General features: G+C 38.5%; 1 protein-coding gene across 1 annotated transcript in view; it reads right to left on the bottom strand.

The window, feature by feature from the left end:
* Positions 1-673: 673 nt before the first annotated feature.
* Positions 674-22,835, bottom strand: part of PFDN1 (prefoldin subunit 1) — a 36,362-nt gene continuing 14,200 nt past the window's right edge. The window contains exons 3-4 of the mRNA XM_060774155.2: positions 17,724-17,808; positions 674-951 (exon numbers count right to left, since the gene is read on the bottom strand). Coding sequence (XP_060630138.1) covers positions 868-951; positions 17,724-17,808 — 169 coding nt within the window. The 3' untranslated portion in view covers positions 674-867. The remainder of the gene's footprint in view (positions 952-17,723; positions 17,809-22,835) is intronic.

The raw sequence follows: 22,835 nt of genomic DNA, 5'->3' as shown, positions 1-22,835 counted from the left end.
ACAGCAACCCAATCATGATCATTAATCTCAGTTTCTTGGAAGTAGAATGGTGCAAAATGGAAATAATACATATATTAACCATAAGGTGGCAGCAACATTACAGTCTCCTGTGTATCCTTTAATGGCCTTGGATATAATAGTTTTATAATATTTGGGGCAGTAAATGATTGACAGCTTTCACTATGGCAAGCTGCCTGGAGCTTCAGCACTACAAAAATCCACCCAGTGCACATCGAATATAGATGTATGCATGCATGTATGTGTGTGGCAATTCCCCTTTGGTCCTTTTTTGTTGTCCTTGACAAAATCCCCCACCCTCAATTAAAAGAATAGACAATCTTATAAAGCAAAGAAAACAAGAATCCCTGAACTCCAAGCATAGTGTTGACTTGTACCTTCCCTTCCCTTACATAAGCACCACAATTTTTCTCTGGAACTGGCAAACGTGACGTCCATATGCAACATGTGTCATTTGGATAGAGAAACAAGATCTTTTTGCCTAAATCTCACTCAATGCTGATGGTGGAAACCAGACTAGGGAAAGGTGTTACCTGCTGTTTTGATCTATTTGCCATTTACTCATATTTTTTCCAAGATAACCATCCGTGGAAGGTCGAAGAAATATCTTGCTATAGGAAAAAGGAAGTGACATCCAAAGAGCTAACCACCAATGTTGAAACAAAACCTAGATCAGGTCCAGGTCGAATTTATTTGTTCTCACATAACACAGTCAAGATAAGCCAATGTCCGTATATTTTCAATATGCAGGGGTCTAGGGGCTAAGACTCCCAGTATGCCCTGCTTTCAGTTGTTCAGTCCAAATGCAAATAGTAAGCACTGCTGAAGCAAAAAAAAACAAAAAACACCTTATTGTGCTCTTCTTGCCATCAGCATCTCCCGGATGTTGTCTTCAGCTTCCTTTACACTCCGTTCCAGATATGATTTTCGCTGCTGAAACATGCAAAGGGAGGGGGAGACAAAACACACTGAAAGTTAAACAAATGTGTGCTGGGATTCAGTTCCAGAAGCACAACAGCAATTGAAAATTTCTCCTGCTGAAACGGGAGGAAGCACCATGAGATATTCCTCTGGATGATACTGTGGCTGGTATATTTGTTCTGTATGTACAAGACTGTAAGCTGGACACAAGACACAGTAACTTTTGGGATTCACATGTCAATGGCCAAATGCTTTGATTTCAACACCACTAGTAAGATCACACTCCATTTTGCATTTATCATAGTAATAAGCAGCAAGTTGGGTGGGAAACAAGTCATGGGATATACAGTACATGACATAACTTCACAAGGATGGTAATATTTAAAACAACAAGGGCTTGCTTTTTTTTTTTTTGCTCAAAATGTTGATTCATTTATGAAAAGTGAGTATACTAATTTCAGGTATTTTTAACATCAGTCAAAAAAATCAAGTCATGCAAAATATAGTTTATGAGTTAAAACAGATTCCAACAGATGGGTTAGCCCTTTTAGATGTCGCTGTGCTGTAGGGCAGAACTATGGGGCATGACGCCATATGGGATCCTCTAATACAGTGGTTCCCAACTTGTGGGTCCCCGGGTGTTTTGGCCCACAACTCCCAGAAATCCCGGCCAATTTACCAATTGTTAGGATTTCTGGGAGTTGAAGGCCAAAACATCTGGGGACCCACAGGTTGAGAAGCACTGCTCTAACAGAAACAGGGGTTCACAAAAAGTTTGTGTAGCTTGCCACCTAGTGGCTGTTTTAGGTATTTACATGAATCCATCAGAAAAAAGGACCACCAATGGAGTATATATAGTAATAATAACTTTATAATAATAACTAATAATAATAACCCTCCATCTCCCCAAAGGGACTCAGGGTGGCTTACATGGCTCTAATCCATGGCCTAAAAATACTATGTCCCTGCCCTTTGCTACTGCACTTTTAAACTCATAATGTCCCTGTTACAATCTGCTCTTATCCATATGTTGCTACATGCACCTTACTGATTAACCTTTTTTCTAACCTGTTTGCACTCCATCCTGCCTCCCACAACGAGACTTGAAGTATGTTGTTGCTTATGATGTCTGTTTTATTATTGTTATAATGTTGTTTATGCTGTTTTATATTATTGTTATATTTTATATGCTATGTTTTTAACTCTGTGTGACTGGGCTTGGCCCCATGTAAGTTGCCCTGAGTCCCTTCAGGAAGACGGAGGTATAAAAATACAGTAGTTATTATTATTATTATTATTATTATTATTATTATTATTATTCTGCCACTCAAGGCTGCAAACCAAGCATGCCAGCATGGCATGAAAATGTTGAAGATGCTCTACTTCCTGCAGTGTTAAATATTCAGACATTGTTTAATTTTTATGTAAAAATGAACAAGTACATCCATCTTATTTGTATGTAAATTTGTTTTCATCTTTAATAAATGATAAAATGATATGTACAGCAAAGAATTATTTAAAATGTTTGATTTGTATGTCTATTTTATATACCTATATGCCCGAGGTCATGTAAAAAAATTCTCAAGCAATAAGGGGTTCCAAAAAGTTTAAGAGGTTCTGGTGTAGGGAACAAATGTGGGAAGGAGTTCCACTCTGCATTTTTCTATGGAGAAGCACAAAATGTAGTGGGTCCTTAATTCTCACCTTGCTAGACAAAAGGGAGCTCAGCTATTGTTCCTCTTCAAGACAGGAAGAAAAGAGATGTAAATATGCTCTCCTTTCTTTTCCTTCTTCATCATTATCACCATCCAACGTATGCATAAACAAACACTGGATGGCCATCTCTCTGGAGTGTTTTAGTTGTATATTTCTGCACGACAGGGGACTGCATTAGATGGCTCTTGAAGACACTTTCTGCTTGTATGATTCTCTTATACTTCTCTTTGCTCAGCAGGCATGTAGCCCGGGGGGGGGGGGGGGGGGGAAGCGGCTTGAGGGGCTTCAGCCCCCCCCCCCGAAATTTTGAAGATGCCCCCCCCCCGAAATTCTCATGGTAGTCCATGAGAAGGCCTTACTGGTACATTATTTAAACTGTTATGTTTATTCATATCATGATCTGATCACCATGCTCAATATATCCCGTATGTATGGGGGTATTAGGGTAATGATACAAAAGGTTTGCTAGGCTAGACCCTCTTTCACTCAGACTCAGCCCCCCCCCCCCCCCGAATCAAAATCCTGGCTATGGGCCTGTTGCCCAGCAAACGACATGTCTCTTTTCAGAAAAGAAACAGGCAAACAACTACACATCTACACATTCCAGAATACAGAGCATATTCTTTTTCAAAATATATATCCCCCCCCCTTATCATGCATACATTGAAATACCATATTAATCTAGCAATACTTATGTAATATATTAGTATAAACTCTCCCAGGAGAAGAGTAACCCTGTTTTAAATAACTGAATATACTGCTGCCTACGTAATGGCTGAGTTGTGTTTTCCTAAGCTAAATGATATCTAAGTAAATGATATCAGGACTTTTGACTCAATCACTCTTAAGAAGTATCACAACTGAGTAAAAGTGCTTGACACATCAGCAAAGTATTTCTGCTTTGCAAGCCAAGGCCAAGGTAGACGATTTACACAAATCTCTACACCACATTGCTGACTTATTTTCTCTGCTAGAACAGCAAATAGTTACTCACAGACATAGATCATCTAATACAGACCTTACCAGGTTGGCAAGGCATGGGGAATGTGTAGGAGGGAAGCAGAAGAATAGTGGGATTGCAAAAAGCAACAGAAGATTTGAGATTAAAAACTTGAGAGATCATAAGGGCCATCTAATCTACACCCTTGTTTTGACAGAATATACAAATAACTCCACTCCTGAAAGATGCCCATCCAACCTCTGTTTGAACTAAGTCCATTGCCCTTCAAGGCAGTCCATGCCACTGAAAAGCAGCTAATACGTAAACAAAAAAAATTAGGACTGTTTAGAAAGAATCAATTGGTTTATGTGCTCATTTTTGGAGCACTGGGAAACAACCCTCCTCCATCTTCTGCATGACATCCTTCAGATATCTAAAGACAGCTCTCTGTCTTCTCTTTTCTAACATAAACATATCCAACTTCCTTAATCATCCCTCACATTTGATCATCTTGGTCACCACTCCCTGAATCTGTTTCAGATTATTTACTAATTAATCTTTATTTGGAGTGTTTAGAAAGCATTCTTCTTGTTGTGTGCCTTCTTGTTGCATTCGGGTAATTTCTGACCTGTGGCAACTTTCTCGCAAGGTTTTACTGGCTGAATCTATTCACAAAACAACATTTTCTGCTTTAGTAAAATTTCCATCCTACTCTACAACTCCAAAAAGAGTGTCCAAAACATCTATTATATACATAAACTATATAAAATAACCACTGTGATACAACAAAAGTACACTATAGCTGAGGGGTAGACGAAGTGTGGCTCTGCGCCTCATGCATCCTCATAGGCATGTTTAGGTACAATTGACTCCTCAAAATTAATTTAAAGCCCCTACCAGCATGATAACATAATATCAGAACATTAAAAAGATGAAAAAGATCTTCAAAAAGAAATAAAGTCTCTCTGGTGAAGCAATTCCAAGTAATGTGCAAGATGTCACCACATGATTTTTCAAAAATATTATTCTCTGGTGTCTCAAAATAATTTACCAAATCTCTTGAACATCAGCTCTCAAAAGTGCAAAAGCACAAAAGGCTGGAAAATTGTGGAACAAGCAAACACAAGATCAAATCAAAGATGCCTCCAGGAAACAACTTTTCTCTTATATATATGAAGCAAATTGCACGTGGAAGTATTAATATGATAATGCCCTGCTTTCAGGATTTCTTCAATGGTTGAGGAAATCCAAGGGTGGAAAACTGTTGGGGATTGTACTGGTGAGGGAACATAGATTGGAGGGCTACAATTGCACCTCTCTTGAAAAAAATAATTCAACCTTGCTTTTTGCTCCCAATGCCCTCTAAAAGATGAGAATAACATTTTTGCTATGTTTTTTGAACTCTCCAATTTTACATTAGGGCCAGAAGATGCTTTAACAACAGGCAGCAGCACATAAGTTACTATTACTCCCTTTTCCAAAATTTCTCTCTCTTCGAGCTAACACAGCTTAGTAGGAGAGCTAAGATGTCCTCCAATGAAAGGTGTAGAATATTTGGTCGACAGAATAGACTTTGGCTATACATGCTTCAACCCTAGGTCAGTATGGGGAACTCCTGAGTACAGAGCATTTTGGTCCACCAGACTGGTTCTCAATTCTATGGGAGCATATCATGGACATGACCAGATCCTCCAGGTCCTTTTAAGGCACTAGGAAAGAAAGGGGTGCAACTAGCTTTGGGTTCAGATGCAACCACGTAGCCTGCTCCTTGAGGCTGAAGTTGGGTACACCCTATTCCTCCTACCTCCAAATCAGAAGAAATGCAGGAGGCGCAAAGCCAACAGATTTCAATCACTACATGGAAAAGGAGGCCTTTTGGGTGCTATTGGAATTGCTTTGTCCATCACTAGTGTTGATTAGAACAGTGTGTGACAATCAACGTAGCTGCATAGTCACTTTGTACTTTAAGGGAAGCATCTTCTATGGGCGCCATTTCAGTCCTTTCACCTCTTTGCTTCTCTCGTGTTCCTCCTGCTCCCCACCAATTATGGAGTGGCTGTTCAGTAGGAAGACTATTCTCTCTTTTCTTACTAGCTCTAACGTTTGTCCATGGAATGCATGCTGTCAACAAGAACAGGGACCATTGTTCTTGTTGAAGGAGAGTAAAGCTCATTTCCATGCTAGTAGCAACAATGACAGTCTAATTAAACTGTGCCACACAAAAGACACAGATGTATTTTTCACTAAGTGAGAAATCCCTGAAACTTCTGACTGAATTTTCCAATGTGACATACATGGACCTGTTGATAGGTAATGACCACATTATGATGTATAACTTTAAGGAGAAAATCACAAATATCAAAACATCACATGCGAAACCTGCCTGGAAAATGGAAACCAAACTCCTAGCTGTGGATGAGCAATGATGACTAGCAAGTCCACAACATGAGAAAAGCTTGACAAACAGTTTATCATGATGGATCAATATGATAAAATTCATGGTTTCTTTAAATTGTCCAAGGATGTCTTAAACAGAAATCAACCACTCTGAAAAGGATAACTCCAAGTTCTCAGGTGCAACCACCACCACATCCTGCAGTTGAGAATTCATAGCTTTCAGCCAGCTGCTTCCAGGAGATGCTGATTAGACAGACTACTTGCTTATTCCCTTATATTCCCTGCCAAGACATGAATGGTTTCTTACTTAGCTGGCCTTGAACAACTTGTGACAAAGCTAAAGCTGTCGCAGACAAGAACTCTTGGTACATTGCCATACATGGCTGGTGGGCTGTGATGAGCTTTGTGGCTCACAATTTGTTCAGGGGTGTAATCAAATAATATCCTGTAGCTACCATATTTCTGGCTCCCATTTAATCATCAAAGCTATTTTCCTAATAAAATCCACAATTAGCTGCCACTCAAACAAATATACAGAAAAGAGATCAAAGCCAGTCATTCTGCAGGAATTCCACACACACAGGAAACACCCATGACTCAGAATTCCACAATGACTAGTCTCTTAAAACAAAGCACACAATTTCCCAAGGGGAGCCTGCCTTGCCTGCACCTATCACATGCTGAATCAGACAAGAGAGTACTGAACTCTTGATTCCTAATGGGTAGGGCACCATATTGTTTATGTTTGCATGGCCATTGCTAAGGAGCACCTAGCCGTTACCATCGTGATTGGAGCTTTTGGGACAGCAGCTCTTTACAGATTAGGGCCTGAATCAGTGATTTCTGAAGTTAGAGCTCCATGTCTCTTTTGACTTCAACTCCCAGAATGCACAGCTTACAGCAGGGGTCCTCAAACTAAGTCCTAGGGGCCAGATACGGCCCTCCAAGGTCAATTGCGTTATTATTGTTTATTATTTGCGCTTTTGGTTTTGTTTTATTTCATGAAATTGTTGTTTTGGGCTTGGTCTCATGTAAGCCGCACCGAGTCCCCATCGTGGAGATGAAGCAGGGTACAAATAAAGTTTATTTATTTATTTATTATTTACCCAGCCCTCGCTTAGGGTCAACCTAAGTCTGAAACGACTTGAAACCACACAACAACAACAATCCTATCTCATCAGCCAAAAGCAGACCCACACTTCCCATTGAAATACTAATAAGTTTATATTCGTTAAAATTGTTCTTCATTTTAATAATTGTATTGTTTTAAAGTGTTTTTGCACTACAAATAAGATATGTGCAGTGTGCATAGGAATTCATTCATGGTTTTTTCAAATTATAATCCGGCCCTTCAACCGTTTGAGGGACTGTGACCTGGCTCTCTGTTTAAAAAGTTTGAGGACCCCTGGCTTACAGTTAGTGGTTTGCAGCGCAGCAATACTTGGGAACTCAATTAATTACAGGCAATTAATTACAAGACCCCTTCTCAAAATTACTTTATGCTTCTCTGAGTCCTCATCTGGCCCTAACAGGACTGGGAACCAAAGGCTTAAAGTGGAACATGCACCCTTTCTTCCTTAAAATGGCCTCTGAACAGTTTATGAGCTTTGCTGTAGTTTGCAGACCTAACAATGCAGACAGACTAGCTAGTTCTCAGTTACAGGTTTCAAGTACCAGCCGAATGCTCCACGGTCTGGTCCAAAGATGACTTGTCAGCATCCCTGCATCTCTAGACCTAAACAAAAAAAGCAGCGTTCCTTTCTGAAGATGCTTCTCTTAAGCATAGGCATCACATTTTGAAGTGTCAGCCTGTTTGATCTGATGCTCAGATGGCATCATCTACGAACGCTTGGAATCCTCAGGCATGATACAATTGCCGTGAATAAAATCCCCTGATGTAAACAGTCTTGTGACACAGTCTCAAAAAAAATGTCTGGTCTATAGTTTCTGAATCTCTAGATACTTCTCATTTTTGACATTCCTGTATGAGAACACTCTTCAGGAAAGTGATTGCTGTATCTTGAGACGTAGCTCAGCACCCTTGATTGTCTAGAGAACATTTCTGCCTGGCATCCAAACCTGGGGGGGGAGAAGAGGGAGTAATACTCCTGCTCCACATTGAGGTGGTAGACAGGAACAGTGTGAGGTTACCGTGGCTCTATTTGGTTGCTGGGATTTCTGCCATCCTTGAAATGCCTAAAATTGTCCGCACAGCCCCTGCTGAGTGGAAAAAGATACTTTGCTACATTCTTTTCAGAGCAATAAAATATTGTTAAGCATCCCATGATCTGTGCAAATTAGTTTATTGAGACGATTAACCACGTGCTTTTGGATCAAAAGAGAGAAAATAACAAACAATGACATTATAGTAACAGTTGAAAGGGACCAGAAAAGCTCTGCCAATTATATTAATATGAAGGAATTTAAGGAAATGACCTACACTCTAAAATTATCTTAAAGACATACAGAACAAGCTATTAAATACTCAAATGTAAAACAAAGTAATCACAAATTGCTTTTTAGCAGGAAAAATAAGCACATATCCTCCACCAACAACACATTGCAACAATGACAGTTGTAGTCCACAACTGTCAATTTCCTGTCTTCAAAAACTATTGATATCAGTCTATTTGAAAGAATCTTATGGCATCTAAAAGACTTACACACACCCTGTGTCATTTGCTTTCATAGATTAAATCCACTTCCTTAAAAGCACTTTTCTTACCAAGTTGACAGATGCATATACATAGGCTGCAGAGTACTTGCATATTATGAAGTAGGACAGAATTGAAATGCAAAAAGTGCTTCTTAAGCTATTTAATGTGAGGAAATCTGCCCCCTTTGTAAGTATGCCAAGGCTCAGAATCATATTTATACTCAGTCACTACAGCTGTGCATTTCTTTCCATGGACCAGAGAGTGATGGGACAGAGAAAGATCTCAAGCTCATATGAGAGAATCGAGTCATAGGATCATAGAATCAAAGAGTCTCATGGGCCATCCAGTCCAACCCCCTGCCAAGAAGCAGGAATATTGCATTCAAATCACCCCTGACAGATGGCCATCCAGCCTCTGTTTAAAAGCTTCCAAAGAAGGAACCTCCACCACACTCCGGGGCAGAGAGTTCCACTGCTGAACGGCTCTCACAGTCAGGAAGATCCTCCTCATGTTCAGATGGAATCTCCTTTCTTGTAGTTTGAAGCCATTGTTTCGCGTCCTAGTCTCCAGGGAAGCAGAAAACAAGCTTGCTCCCTCCTCCCTGTGGCTTCCTCTCACATATTTATACATGGCTATCATATCTCCTCTCAGCCTTCTCTTCTTCAGGCTTAACATGCCGAGCTCCTTAAGCCGCTCCTCATAGGGCTTGTTCTCCAGACCCTTGATCATTTTAGTCGCCCTCCTCTGGACACATTCCAGCTTGTCAATATCTCTCTTGAATTGTGGTGCCCAGAATTGGACACAATATTCCAGGTGTGGTCTAACCAAAGCAGAATAGAGGGGTAGCATTACTTCCCTAGATCTAGACACTATGCTCCTATTGATGCAGGCCAAAATCCCATTGGCTTTTTTTGCCGCCACATCACATTGTTGGCTCATATTTAACTTGTTGTCCACAAGGACTCCAAGATCTTTTTCACATGTACTGCTCTCGAGCCAGGCATTGTCCCCCATTCTGTATCTTTGCATTTCGTTTTTCCTGCCAAAGTGGAGTATCTTGCATTTGTCACTGTTGAACTTCATTTTGCTAGTTTTGGCCCATATCTCCAATCTGTCCTTCAGATAACCTAAACTCAAGCTGTATGTGGCTTTAAGGATCATAATCAGCACTATATTTTCAAAAATACATGATATGTTTCCAAGATTTTGAAATTTCTCATTACATTAATGCGACACGCCTATACACTGCAGTCAACACACTGTGTTACAACACAGTTTGGAAGGTTCTGCTCTAGGGATTAAGACAGGAAAAGGGATTCCACTGGAATATTAGAGACAATGTCCTGATGGTGAGCTGTTTGACAGTCAAATATGCTGCCTCGGAATGTGGTGGAGTCTTCTCTGGAGGTTTTTTAAACAGGAACTGGATAGCCATTTGTCAAGGTGCTTTGAATATGTATTCCTGAATGGCAGGGGAGTGTACTGGATGGTCCCTTGTGGTCTCTTTATGATTCTGTGCAGTTCACGCATTCTCCCATGCTCTTCCAGTCAAGAATTGGTCACATGGACATGATCCAGCATGAAACAGGTAGGTTGAGATGAGGCAGGGAAAATATGCTGGCAAAGCATTAAAGTCCCTATCCCACCCACAACTAAAGTAAACAGGAAACTGGAGAATACTAGACTGCATAGATTATTAACTGTACTCTCTTTCCAGTAAAAGGAGTGTAACATAATCCCCATTTAACCATAGCCCTACCTACATTATATTGTGAATCATTATATTTCTACATTTTCCCTCTTAATCCTCTATCACACATGTATGCAAATATACATTCACATTTCTCACACTTGTTAATTATATGTATACCTTACCTTTCTACTAAAGATTAGTGACATATCATATTCAGTCCATGAGGGATCAAGCTGTCATAAAATATTTTATGACATTTCTTATATTTTCTCTTGCCTCCGATTACGAGCAATTTACCTTAGTGTACATTGATAGGCTCTCCCAAGGACAGCAGACATTATATAGATGAAAGCGATGTTTACAGCTCTACAAACAAAGTTACAACATCTCAAGATTTAGAACATGCCTTTGAAATCTTGTAGGTGATAATCAGAAGAAATAGATTATTCTTTCGTAGAAATCATGAGGAGACTATTTATTTATTTAGCGTATTTCTACCCCGCCCTTCTCAACCCCCGAGGGGGGATTCAGGGCGGCTTACAAAAGGCAAAATTCGATGGCAGCATAAACAATAAGATAAAAACATGTATAACAACAATTATAACAATAAAAATTTTAGCCATTAAAACAATCAAATTATTCATCACCATCTATAAAACCAATAAAATGCTCAACGTTCACCATCTCAAGAGTCCGTAAATTCGTCCACATTGTCAGATACCATCAATTCTAGTCGTCCTTGTCCTTTATTTAACTGCCAGATTGGCCAAAGGCCTGGTCCCACATCCATGTTTTTAATTTCCTTCTAAAGGAGAGGAGGGATGTCAATGACCTAATTTCCCCGGGGAGCCAATTCCACAAGCTAGGGGCCACCACTGAGAAGGCCCTGCTCCTCGTCCCCACCAATCTCACTTGTGATAGAGGTGGGGTTGAGAGCAGGGCCTCCCCAGAAGACCTCAAACTCCGAGGTGGGACGTAGAGGGAGATGCATTCGGACAGGTACGCTGGGCCGGAACTGTATAGGGTTTTGTAGGTCAGAACCAGCACTTTGAATTGTGCTCGGAACTGGATCTATAGGGCATTCACCCTTTTATTGGAAGTAAAATAGACAGCTTTTGATCAATCTGTCTAAAAATGGGTGGTTTAATCTTGGGAATAGAATGCCTTAAAATATAACTGCATCTGATGAAACATTTCAAAGTTACAGAACGCAAGGTGTTGATTGAATTTGCCAATATTTTATTTACCATGTCAGAAGTGGATTGAGGGTACAATTCTAATGTATAAAAAACCACAAACAAAATTGAAAACTTGGCATTATATTAAATGTCTTTTGACCAGAAGCTGGCCACTAGGAGTGTTGCTGTGAGAAGATCCTCCATTGTGCATGTGGCAGGGCTAAGGTAGCAGGTGATCTGTGGTTTGCTCTTCTCCACACTCGCATGTTGTGGACTCCACTTTGTAGCCCCATTTCTTAAGGTTGGCTCTGCAATTTATAGTGCTAGAGCACAGCCTGTTCAGTGTCTTCCAAGTCGCCCAGCTGTCTGTGTGCCCAGGAGGGAGTTTCTCATCCAGTCTCAGACACTGATTGAGGTTTCGGGTTTCAGTCTGCCACTTTTGGACTCTCATGTGCTGAGTGTTCCTGCTAGTATCTCTGATCTTAGGAAGCTATTTCTTGATTTAAGATGTTGGTGTATCAGTGTTCTATACAAAAATCAAGTTTTCAAAATGACAGAACATTCTGGTCAAGCCATTTTGAAATTGAAAATGGCTTTTTTGCAGCCTTACACTAAGTGCTTCCCGCAGTTTGAAATCATTTTATTTTAGCCATACATTGGTATGCAATTAGTCATACATCAAAGCCAAATGTCAGTCAATAAAAAGTCACACCTTCCTGGCACACACCCGTCGGAACTTTTACGTGCCCAGTAGTTATGTACAATAGAAAGGAAGAAAGCTTCCCCTTTTAATGTTTAGTAGGAAGCAGCGTAAAAGGTGTTTGAAAGGGATAGGCATGAGCTAGACAGGAAGCTGTGATGCTGCAGTCACATACCTGAAAGCTAAGGTGTGTTTTGGCAATGATGATTCAAGGCTTTGTCAACTCAGTTTCAAGATAAAGCCAAAAAGCCCTTCTCAAGTTGTCCAAACTTGTTCATCTTTTCCACTTTGGAAAGGACATCATATAAGGTAAATACAAATTGTCCAGTGCAATATTGATGAATAGTGATTAATTAAGTGATGACTGACAGGATATAGTTTAGAGCAATGAATTATCAGATCTAGTTTATTTATGAACTAAACTTCTTTCTTGGCTTTCAACCCAAACTGGTGCAAACAATAAAATGCAAATTAAAAATAAAATCTTATTTAAATGCAACTTCAAAACAAATTAAAAATGAAAGTTAAAAACAGATCAACAAAAAGATGGAGGTATCACTTGGTCAGCTAAATCCTTCTAGCAGGTCTGTGTATTTACTAAATAGTATGTGGGACAAAATGGAATTTTGAGATATATCACAAGGCAACAACCTTGACATCTAACGTAATCTCTCCAGCACCACAGTCTCAAATTGCCTCTCAAGAAGAATATAAACACTGGATCTATGCATATCTTAGTTTTCACCTTACTTAGAAAATGGCATGTTGACTCTCCTGAATCTTCTGTGCAAGTTAGGACACTGACCTAGAAAGCTATGTTTAAGGATCACTTCCAGATTCATCAGTGACTCTGATGGAAAAACCTCATGTAACTAGTTACTAGAGGAAAAATAGTACCTTCCTCATGTTCTGTACATAATTGTAGAAGTGCAAAGTGTCAATAGAAATAGTCCAGGCTTAAATTGAATTTTAATCTTCAAAATAGTCTGTATTAAAATGTGTATTTAAACTGAAGAAGCACCAATCCAGTGTACTCTATCCACTACAACTTACCTTGTGATCTTTTTAAATCCTAGGTGGAAAAATGGCAGTGATAATGACCAGGGACGGCTGGCTGCCTGATGTGGTCTTCATGTTTTCTCTGCTCTGTGGAATGAACCTCAACTGAACAATGGGCCATATAAAAAATCTATAATTTTGCCCTCTAAAGATGTCCTCAACTTACATATGAGGTGGACGGTATTTATCAACAGTTTCAAAAAATGACATTTTCCACATACTGACATACTGTCGTTGGTGTGTAAATATTAAAAACAGGAACTTAGCAACTTAGCAGGGTGGAGATGTTTTAATACCAAAATGTCAATTTGCTAAGGGGGCAAAAACCCTTGTCTTGGACTTGGCCTCAACAACAGATACATCCCCTTTTAAATCAGTAAGATGAGATGCACTTTGGAGTGGAGGACTAGCAGGTACCTCACCACCAACACCACAACAACTGGTCTCTAGGGCATCCTTCTAATGTCATCAAACACAGTCTAGAGGTGGAAAAACAAGGGTTCCCCCTCCCCATAAAATAAAAAAACACACAGGAAACTCCCACCCACCCTCCTCGTTATCATGATTATGCAGCTGTATCAACATCAGGATGCCCAAATTAAAATACAGGTGGAACACAACTGCCAAGGGACGGTGGTATTTTTGGTGGGGGTGAGTGGCATAAATAATTAGTTTTACTTGGCTATGAGGGGAAGGGGGTTTGTTTTAAAAGCTTGGAAAGTTTGTTTAAAATTGGAAAGTTACAAAAGGAGGAAAGCACAAACATTTTCCTAAAACACTGAATCAAGGCAAAGGTGATTCTAAGAGCTCCTGATAAAATCACTGGTTTTATAAGCAAAAAAATAACACATACAAATATAGACTATGTAAAAAAAATTGAAAAAAATCTGTTCTTGGTTTGAAAATATTATTTCCTGTTTAATTGTGGTACTTATTTTGAAAGTAGTTGTTATACAACAGAAACTTTGTTTTTGTGACTGCCACAAACTATGTTGAATTGGTTGAGACTAGATGAGATACTCATTGAAAAACTCGAGCGAAACATACTGTAGGATGTTCTTCAAAAACAAAGTTTGCGCAGTTTTATACGCTTTCCCCGTGTTTTTATGACAGAACTAATAAGGACACAGGAACAAAAATCGTGTTCCTTTTCATTATTTTAAGCCAAAACAGAAAAGAAATTTAGAATTAAAATCTACATGATAATTTGACTTCTGCATACAGTAGGAAATGTTATGAAATGAAGAGAAGCCTAACAAGTTGTTATTCTTTTGAGCAGAGAGAGCTTTCTATGCTCATCATTTTGAAGGCAATCCAAATGAATTGCAACACCCTAATTATTAAAATTAAGTATTAAATTATTGATTAGTTAAACTAATAATTAGCAGAACACCACAAAATTTAAAATAATTTACAATATTTGCAGGACACGGATCTCACAGAAGTGGAGAAATATCAAAAAATGAACACAAAAAAGTAGAAATACAATAGGTTCCTTACTACTGAAAACATTTTCCCCAAACCAGAAGCCTTCCTAAAGTGAATTATTAAATTGAAGAAGTAAATCTAGATTTGAATTGATCAAATAAAATCTTTACTCATTTTAATCTGAAGACACTTTATACTATAAGCCTGCTAAAACTCATCAAGGGATGACCTTCATAGACTAGAACAGTTTAGCTGCAGCTTAGAAAGAATTGGAATCTTTATTCCAGTGGTTTCATAGGACAGGAATTCTGGTGGAAGACAAAAGAGTATAGCAATCCTTATGGACAGCCATTTCTATACATAATGAAGCTTCAAGAAGCATGAAACACAAAGCAAGGGGCTTGACCGCAGTATAAAAACAGAAATCCCATTTATCAAAAATGCCAACAGGCTTGGCTCTCCTGCCCATTCCTATGGCAAATATAAATCCATCAGTGCAGAAATCCACCTTATAACAGCCTCCCTCTTATTTGTTATTTTTAGCTACTTCATCTGACAACGCCCAACAACTAAGCAGGCTGAGAATAGTAAAGAGGGAAAATGATATATCAAGTACTAACAGAGAAAACACAACTACAATCACTTCCTTCCATGAGGAGGAATGGGTGTTTCCCATTCCTTTGATATCAAAAAGTTATACCACATTTAAACACAAGTACTGCAGGGGAAACAGATTATATTTTTCTGAAAGCAAGTTTTCCTACAATCTGTGGATCGTTTTTTAAAAAAAAAAAAACAAGGAGGAAATGTGATTTTTTTTGTCAGCAAATTTTAACAAATAGGAGGGCCTGCATCATTCCTATAGTTCCAAAATACAACTCCCCCTTTTCCACAATATACATCTTAATAAAACAAATCAAAAACAAGCAATATTATCAAGTGTTTGGGAACACACATTTTCAACTCAGAGAAGGCTGTCCAGGACAGAATGCACTTCTTGAAAAGGGGCCATACTGCAGCTGTAATGCACATATTTTGCAAACTAAGGGCTCTAGGATGAGATGCCTACATATTTACATCACAAAATTAGGGGTTGTCTTTTGGAGGGTTTTTTTTTGGGGGGGGTGATATTTTCAATCCATAAATGGTTTAATCCATGGCTGCAGAATCCATGGATATGGAGAGTTAGTTGCAATTCCACTGTTATTGTTGTTTGTGTGCCTTCAAAGTAGTTTGAGTGATGTCAACCCGAAGGCAAACCTATCACAAGATCTTCTTGACAAGATCTGTTCACAGAGGGTTTGCCTTTGCCTGTTTCTGAGGTTGAGAATGTGTAACTTTCCTAAGGTTCCCCAGCGTGGTTGGAAGCCTGATTTCCAGAGTTGTAAAGCTCAAACCGCTACACCACAATGTCTTTCTATAATTCCACGCAGTCCTGGAAACTGCGACAATCACCATGAGCTCATGAATTATGCGGGAGGTTCAAAAAGCAAGACAAGTAAACTATGTCTTTTGCAAGTCTTAAGAAGAGTTCCATCAAACCAGAGCAAGGAGAGGGCATTCAGAGCTTGAAAGTATGCAAAATGAAGTTAAGAAAATAAGGTAGTCAAAAAGGAATTTTAATTGACAGTATATAATTTGAGCCCAAAAGTTGTACCCCAAGCAGAACAGAAGAGGCCAGCTGTGCTGTCCAAGGGTATTAAAAACAAAGCTGAAAAAAGACTCATCTTTTCTGTTTAGACTAGCAAGCTTTCTGTTCATATCATTTCCTGCAGAAGCACACTTGTAATAAGTGTTAACTACTGTTTTATAAGTGGGTTTTAAGATGCTGGATAATAATTACCCCAACTAGCCGCAACTAGTGTGCATTTTTATGGCTGCAGGTTGCCTTGGGAAGTCAAGTTAGACATTTTAAATGAACAAAAGAAACCCTTAAAGACATTATCTGATGCTAGTTTGATACTGAGTAAATGCCACCTATACAGTGAATGCTGGAAAGGCGTGAAAGAAGTGCTACTGCTTAAATCTGTTCAGAAAATTGTAGCAATAATGGGACACTTTGGTATGCAATATCAAGGCCTTTGTACACGTCTTAAGTGTTTCCCCATTATAATATAAAATTATACCACCATTCCATTTCACGCTGCCCAAAAACATGGCTACAGAGATCATTTCATATTTTGCAGTGCACTATACAAGGATACTCCAGACTACCACAAAACCAGTAGAGCAATAGAAATGAAGCTTTCTTTGGGGTACTGGCCCTTAACTATTTCCAACTGTCATAGCAATGAGGTCACTATGGCTACCATCACAGAGAAATGACAGCTGTTATTCACAAATACATTTTTGAAAGAGGAGCAAATATAGCTCTAACATGTCTGCCATTTTTCCTGGAGGGCATCTGACCTGCACTGGCCGCCAAGGCTGTCCTTAGCTGCCGAGTCAAGAGGACTTTGTCTTTATATGATCAGACCTGACATTCAGTCCCAAATGTTATTAAAATGTTAACTTACTTCATATCATTAGCACAGTTGTCCCCGAAGATATCTATTCCCTTCTTTCCATTTTAAACAAATTGCTAAAATTAGACGCTCACAGATTGGAAAGTGCCAGAAGACCTTCCTCAATGAAGGACCTTTTAAAATATATTTACGCTGCCACAAACATATTTGCCATGCCACTGTCTTTGTCAAGGAGAAACATTTCACTGACCTATCTTTAAGACTCAGATTATTGAATGCTGACAAGGAAGGTTCCTTCAGCAATTACACAAGAGGGGATAGACTGGCATACTGGTCTTTTGGAAAAGAAATTTCTGCAACAGGATATCTGCACGAAATGCACAGTGACGATAACGCATAAGAAACGCACTGCAACTTTAAAAAACAAACATGCCACTTACAGTTATGCAAATGGACTTCTGTTTCAACATTCAAATTTGGAGAAGAAAGGCACTATGAACATAAAAATAAAAGATTTAATAGAAGAACGATTTTAGGGATCAAAAATGTACCTCCAGTTCTTTAATTTTGTCTTCTGCTATCTTCTGTTTTTCTAGCAGCTGGTTGTGAATTACTCCTTTAGACTGAAGGATAAACCTATGGAAACAGAAGGGGTTGGGGAGAAGACAAATTTGTTTATTAAACATTGTAGAATTAGATCATTTAAATACCTGAACAAACTCTTAACAAGGAATACAGCATACAGATGCTAAAGATCAGAGGCTTGTTTCAGTCTGCAGCACTGAAATTGAGTGTACTGAACTTGCATGAAACATGGCCTCCTGGCTGGACAAGATACAGTAAATGCATATTCGGTGCAACAATAACACTATGTAACAAACTTTGAAAAAAAATGTTGCTGGTTTGAAAAGATTATTTCCTAATTAATTTTGTGGTACTTACTTTTAAAGTAGTTGTTATACAACAAAAACTTTGCTTTTGTGGCTGCCACAAACTATGTCGAATTGGTTGAGAATAGATGAGATATTCATTGAAAAACTAGAGCAAAATGTGCTGCAGGATGTTATGCAAAAATGAAGTTATTGCAATTTAATAAACTTTTTCCATGTTTTTATGATAGAACCAATTAGGAAATGGCATTTATAACACAGGAACAAATACTGTGTTAGATAATGTAACCAGACAGTTGGAGGGACGGTAATAATTATTTTTTAACTGACAGGGTAATCCTGGTAGTGTCTATATCCAAAACTAATATCCAATTTGATGTTGGAACTTAGGGTAAGTCGAGAATTTTGTTGGTCTGCCTTGTTTCACAACAAAAACATTCTCCATGGAATCCAACACATACAGTACCTAAGTTTACTAAACCTGCAATTCAAAACAACTTGTACACTTTGTTCTGGTGTGGTCATTACAGTAATTCTTATCCTTCAGTCCCTGCTTGCCATCTGTAAGCCCATCCATTCCCTAGCAAGAACCTACTTCATAATGTGAAAGGGAATATTAGTCTGCCAGTGAATTCCACAAAATCAATATTTTGCAGAGTGGCTTCAGACTAATGTTAATAACTTCAGACCAAGAAGCACTACTTCTTCCAGGTTTCTGAGTAGAAACTGAACCTTTACTGATGCTAAAAACCATGGATAATGTTTTGGGGTAGACTCTCCTACCTTCTCTTTTTATTGTGCTCAAAAGGAGTGGCTGTAAAATTTGAAAATGTACTGTAAAATTCTCAAAAATAGTTTTGTAGATACTATTCACAAACATATTTTCCAAAAAAACAATTTTGATAATTTTGACACATACATTTTAAACCATTTTACTATTTAAGTTATACGAGTCTTCAATACAATTTTAAATCTACATAAAGTCTCCAGAACCATAGTTCCAGGACTCAAACTGCTATACCACACTGGCACTCTAAGAACTGGTTCATAGAAATTCAAATGCTTAAGAGACGAAGGGTGTCACATCTCAATATTTTCTTTATTTTAATAAGAGTAATTGGGAATTCTCTGTCCCAGGGACCCCAAGCTAGCAATATAAACTGAACAGAAAAGGTATACTAGGAAAAAATAAAATCCTCACTAATGGAAAATGACATTAGACATTAGACCAGTGGTTCTCAACCTGTAGGTCCCCAGGTGGTTTGGCCAACGGGGATGTCAGGAGGCAACGGGGATGTCAGGAGGGGAGAGGCTGAATCCCCATGAAACATATCAGCTCTAGATTATTAAATATGGTTTTCTGTGGGCGAGCAGATGGTGACTACTGGATGGCATATGTTCTGTATCAGAAACTGAAGCTGATGTGGTCTATCTAATGCAATTTTCTGAATCAGTACCCCCAAATAACCAAACCGAATCTAAAGTTGACCAAAATCAATTCGTAACTCTTTTGGTACTAATGTTGGAGAGTGGTCCCTGGTAAAAGTGGTCCCTGTTCAAGTGGTCTCTAGTTTAAAAAAAGCTTGGGACTCACTGCTTTACAGCAATTGCAGTTGGACTAATATTTTTTGAATATTAAAATAGCAGGCTGTAGGTACAAGAAGGAATCAATTGCTGGCAGAATTGCAAGGAGGGACCCATCTTGGCCACCTTAGAGAGAAAATTCCAAAGACTGGGATCATCTACTCAGAAGGACCTTGTTCTTCAGCCCCCAAAGGAGTCTGAGACATAGGGAAGAGTCATCCCAGAAGCATAAAAGGGCTCTTAAAGGGAGATACAATCTACAAATAGCCTGGACTGAAGCCTCATTGGACTTTATGGGTGAAAAACTGCACTTTGAATTATGCTTGGAAACAAAGCGGCAAAAATATGACAGTAAAGTATCAAATCAATATAAGCATTGACCATGTTCTCAATCTCCAAATGTCTGCTACAAGTAGGCAAATAAACTCTGCAATGCTATGTCCTCAACAGTACTAATTTCAATATTGTATACGCTATAATTAATCCGATTTTTGTGCATTACTTAATAGGAAGACAGTCAGGTCAAGTTGACCAAAAAAGCAATGTAGATCTTTTTTTTCTCAAAGACCTTGGAGACAGCTGTATGGATCATATTCAGTTATATGTGAATGATTATTACTAGTGTTATGTATTTCAGAATGTATTTTTCTTTGGGGTATTGTCATGTAAATTTTCAAACTTTTATCTTAACACAACATTACTAATAAATCGCCATTAATAGTGTAGCATACCTACAACTCACAAATGTAAAACTGCATGTACAATGATTACTAACTAACTTATGACATGAGCTGACTTTGATAAGTCCCTGGAACCCTATTCCCCATTTTTTTAAAAATAAAAATGACCCTATTTCCATGGCATAGGAACAAAAACTTGATATTTACAGCAAATTTTGCCTCCTAAACTATTGCAAGAATTATTTAAAAAAACAAAAGCAAAACAGTAGCTCTTAGTTGCTCCAAGGCCTAGAAGCAGCATCTCTCTCACTTGCATTAGCTTGCTCAGGGAGGCAGCTCTGGTCTACTGCTCTAACATATTACATTACTTAAGCAAACAAAAATAACCACACAGCTTCCAAATGAGGATTTTTGCATTGCTAGACACTTAACTACATGGTAGATTTATACCATTGTTCATACTTCACCCTTCTAAAATATAGAAGAACACCCCTAAAATAGCATTTCTGATAGCATAATACTGGCACATAAAGGATATAACTGACTTTTAAAAGGTAGTATGGCATCAATTAGCCTTATCACTAAAGTTCATATTTAACTGTTTTAAAAAACCAATTGAAGTGAATGTTGTTTCTCTTTAATGTTCAGTAGATAGGAGGCAAACATTGGCCTCCCTCCACACAAATTAAACTAATTTAGCAGCTGAGAATCCTAAATGAGTTTAATTTGCAAGTGCTTTCAATAAATCAGAAGTGAATGATATTCCAGGCTAACTCAAACATGTACAATCAAATGCTTCCTGGGCAAATGCATTTTTGTGAGACAGATCTCACAATAGATAGTTCCACAAATTTGCACAACATCATTCAGTTGCGGGTGGGGAAGGACTGCAAGAAGAGCCCACATCATACTAAACACAATAAAAATATCGGAAATCAATTCTTTATGTCTTTTAAAAGATATTCTAGATGAGGGGAGAGGAACCTTCAACTTGTGAGCCTATTCTGGTGTGTTAAGAGATTCTGCGCTGACCTCCCCTACAAAGGCCCAACCCTTCTCAGAGAAGAGGAGTCCCTGTTATTTTCAAACAGTAGTGATTGTGGAAATTGTACTTCTATGCCACCACTGGGCCTGCATTGTATCACCCAACAAAGGTGTCTTGAGTGGCATTCTGTCCCACACAGAAAGAATGCAGAGAATTCAACAAACTTTTGTGACACTTTCACATAACATTTTGCAGACAAAATTGCTCAGATGTGCTCTGAGTTGGATACGGTTGACACAGATAATAATAGCAATAATAATAATAATAATAATAATAATAATCATCATCATCTTTATTTATACCTCGCCACCATCTCCCCAAAGGGGACTCAGGGCGGCTAACATGAGGCCAAGCCCAGAATTACAGTACAACAAAATAAAATACTAACAGCAAACAGAAAATAAAAGCACGGTGGGTGGGCCAAATGCACAGAATAAGACTGATAAAACCCTGGGTGAGATAAGTTAATGGAGAAGTATGTGTCTGTGGGGGAGCTCAGAAGGGGTGGCCAATGGGATTGGCCTTCATTAAAGACAAGGGAAAGTGCATCTTGAGGACAGAACTATAGTTGGGACAGACATGATATGGGGATATGTTATGTATTGTTGGCTCCTGCTTGTACAGCATTGCTGAATATGTTTCAATTTGTGCAAGTTGAGAATATGCACAGAATACTTGGAAGAGATAAGAACCACCACATGCATACAGGCAGTCCCCACGTTATGAACAAGATCAGTTCTGTAGGTTGGTTCTTAAGTTGAATTTGTATGCAAGGTACGTTTTTAAAGTATAACTCCAGCCAGACATACATACATACAGATAAATAGACAGATATATACACAAACACGAACACATAGTTTTGGTTATAGCATAGGAAAGGGTTAACACCCCTGTGGTGTTGGTTTTTGTTTGTTTTGTTTTTTTGCTGTCTGTGCCCATGTTCAGAATATTTCACCTCACTTTCTGTCCCTGTGATAATTGGATTTTGAAAAAATTGACTTGCGGAAACAAGGATAAGTGCTAAAGCTTCAGTTGAGACACCTTTCCCCCATGAAAATATTTCAATAAATCATTTGATTAATTTTAAATTAGAAAACAAATATAAAAAGAGAGAAAATAAAAATATTAAAAAGCTGTACAAAGAGAAGGAAAGAAAAGAAAGCAGTAAAAAGGCATGAAGAGAACAGTTAACAAAAGGACTCGATAGCAAGCAATGGAGATGCAACAGAAACATCAAGATAACATCAAATTTCTCTTTCCCCCTCAGCATTTTCCACAACTGTCTTGGATTTATCCTGTTTTAGATTCTCTGTACTGTTAATTATAGTTATATCTAGTGCTCTGCTGAAAGCTAAGCTTTGTTCCACTGCTTTTTTGCAGTAAAAGTTTGTTTTCCATGATGGATGCTCAAATAACACAGAAGGTCCAGTCATAACTGACTCATTCCTGTTGTGGTATCTCTAA

The sequence above is a fragment of the Anolis sagrei genome, chromosome 4, assembly GCF_037176765.1.
Source record: "Anolis sagrei isolate rAnoSag1 chromosome 4, rAnoSag1.mat, whole genome shotgun sequence".
NCBI lineage: Eukaryota > Metazoa > Chordata > Lepidosauria > Squamata > Dactyloidae > Anolis > Anolis sagrei.
Note: the sequence above shows the minus strand (reverse complement) of the source record. Positions and strands in the feature narration are given on the sequence as shown.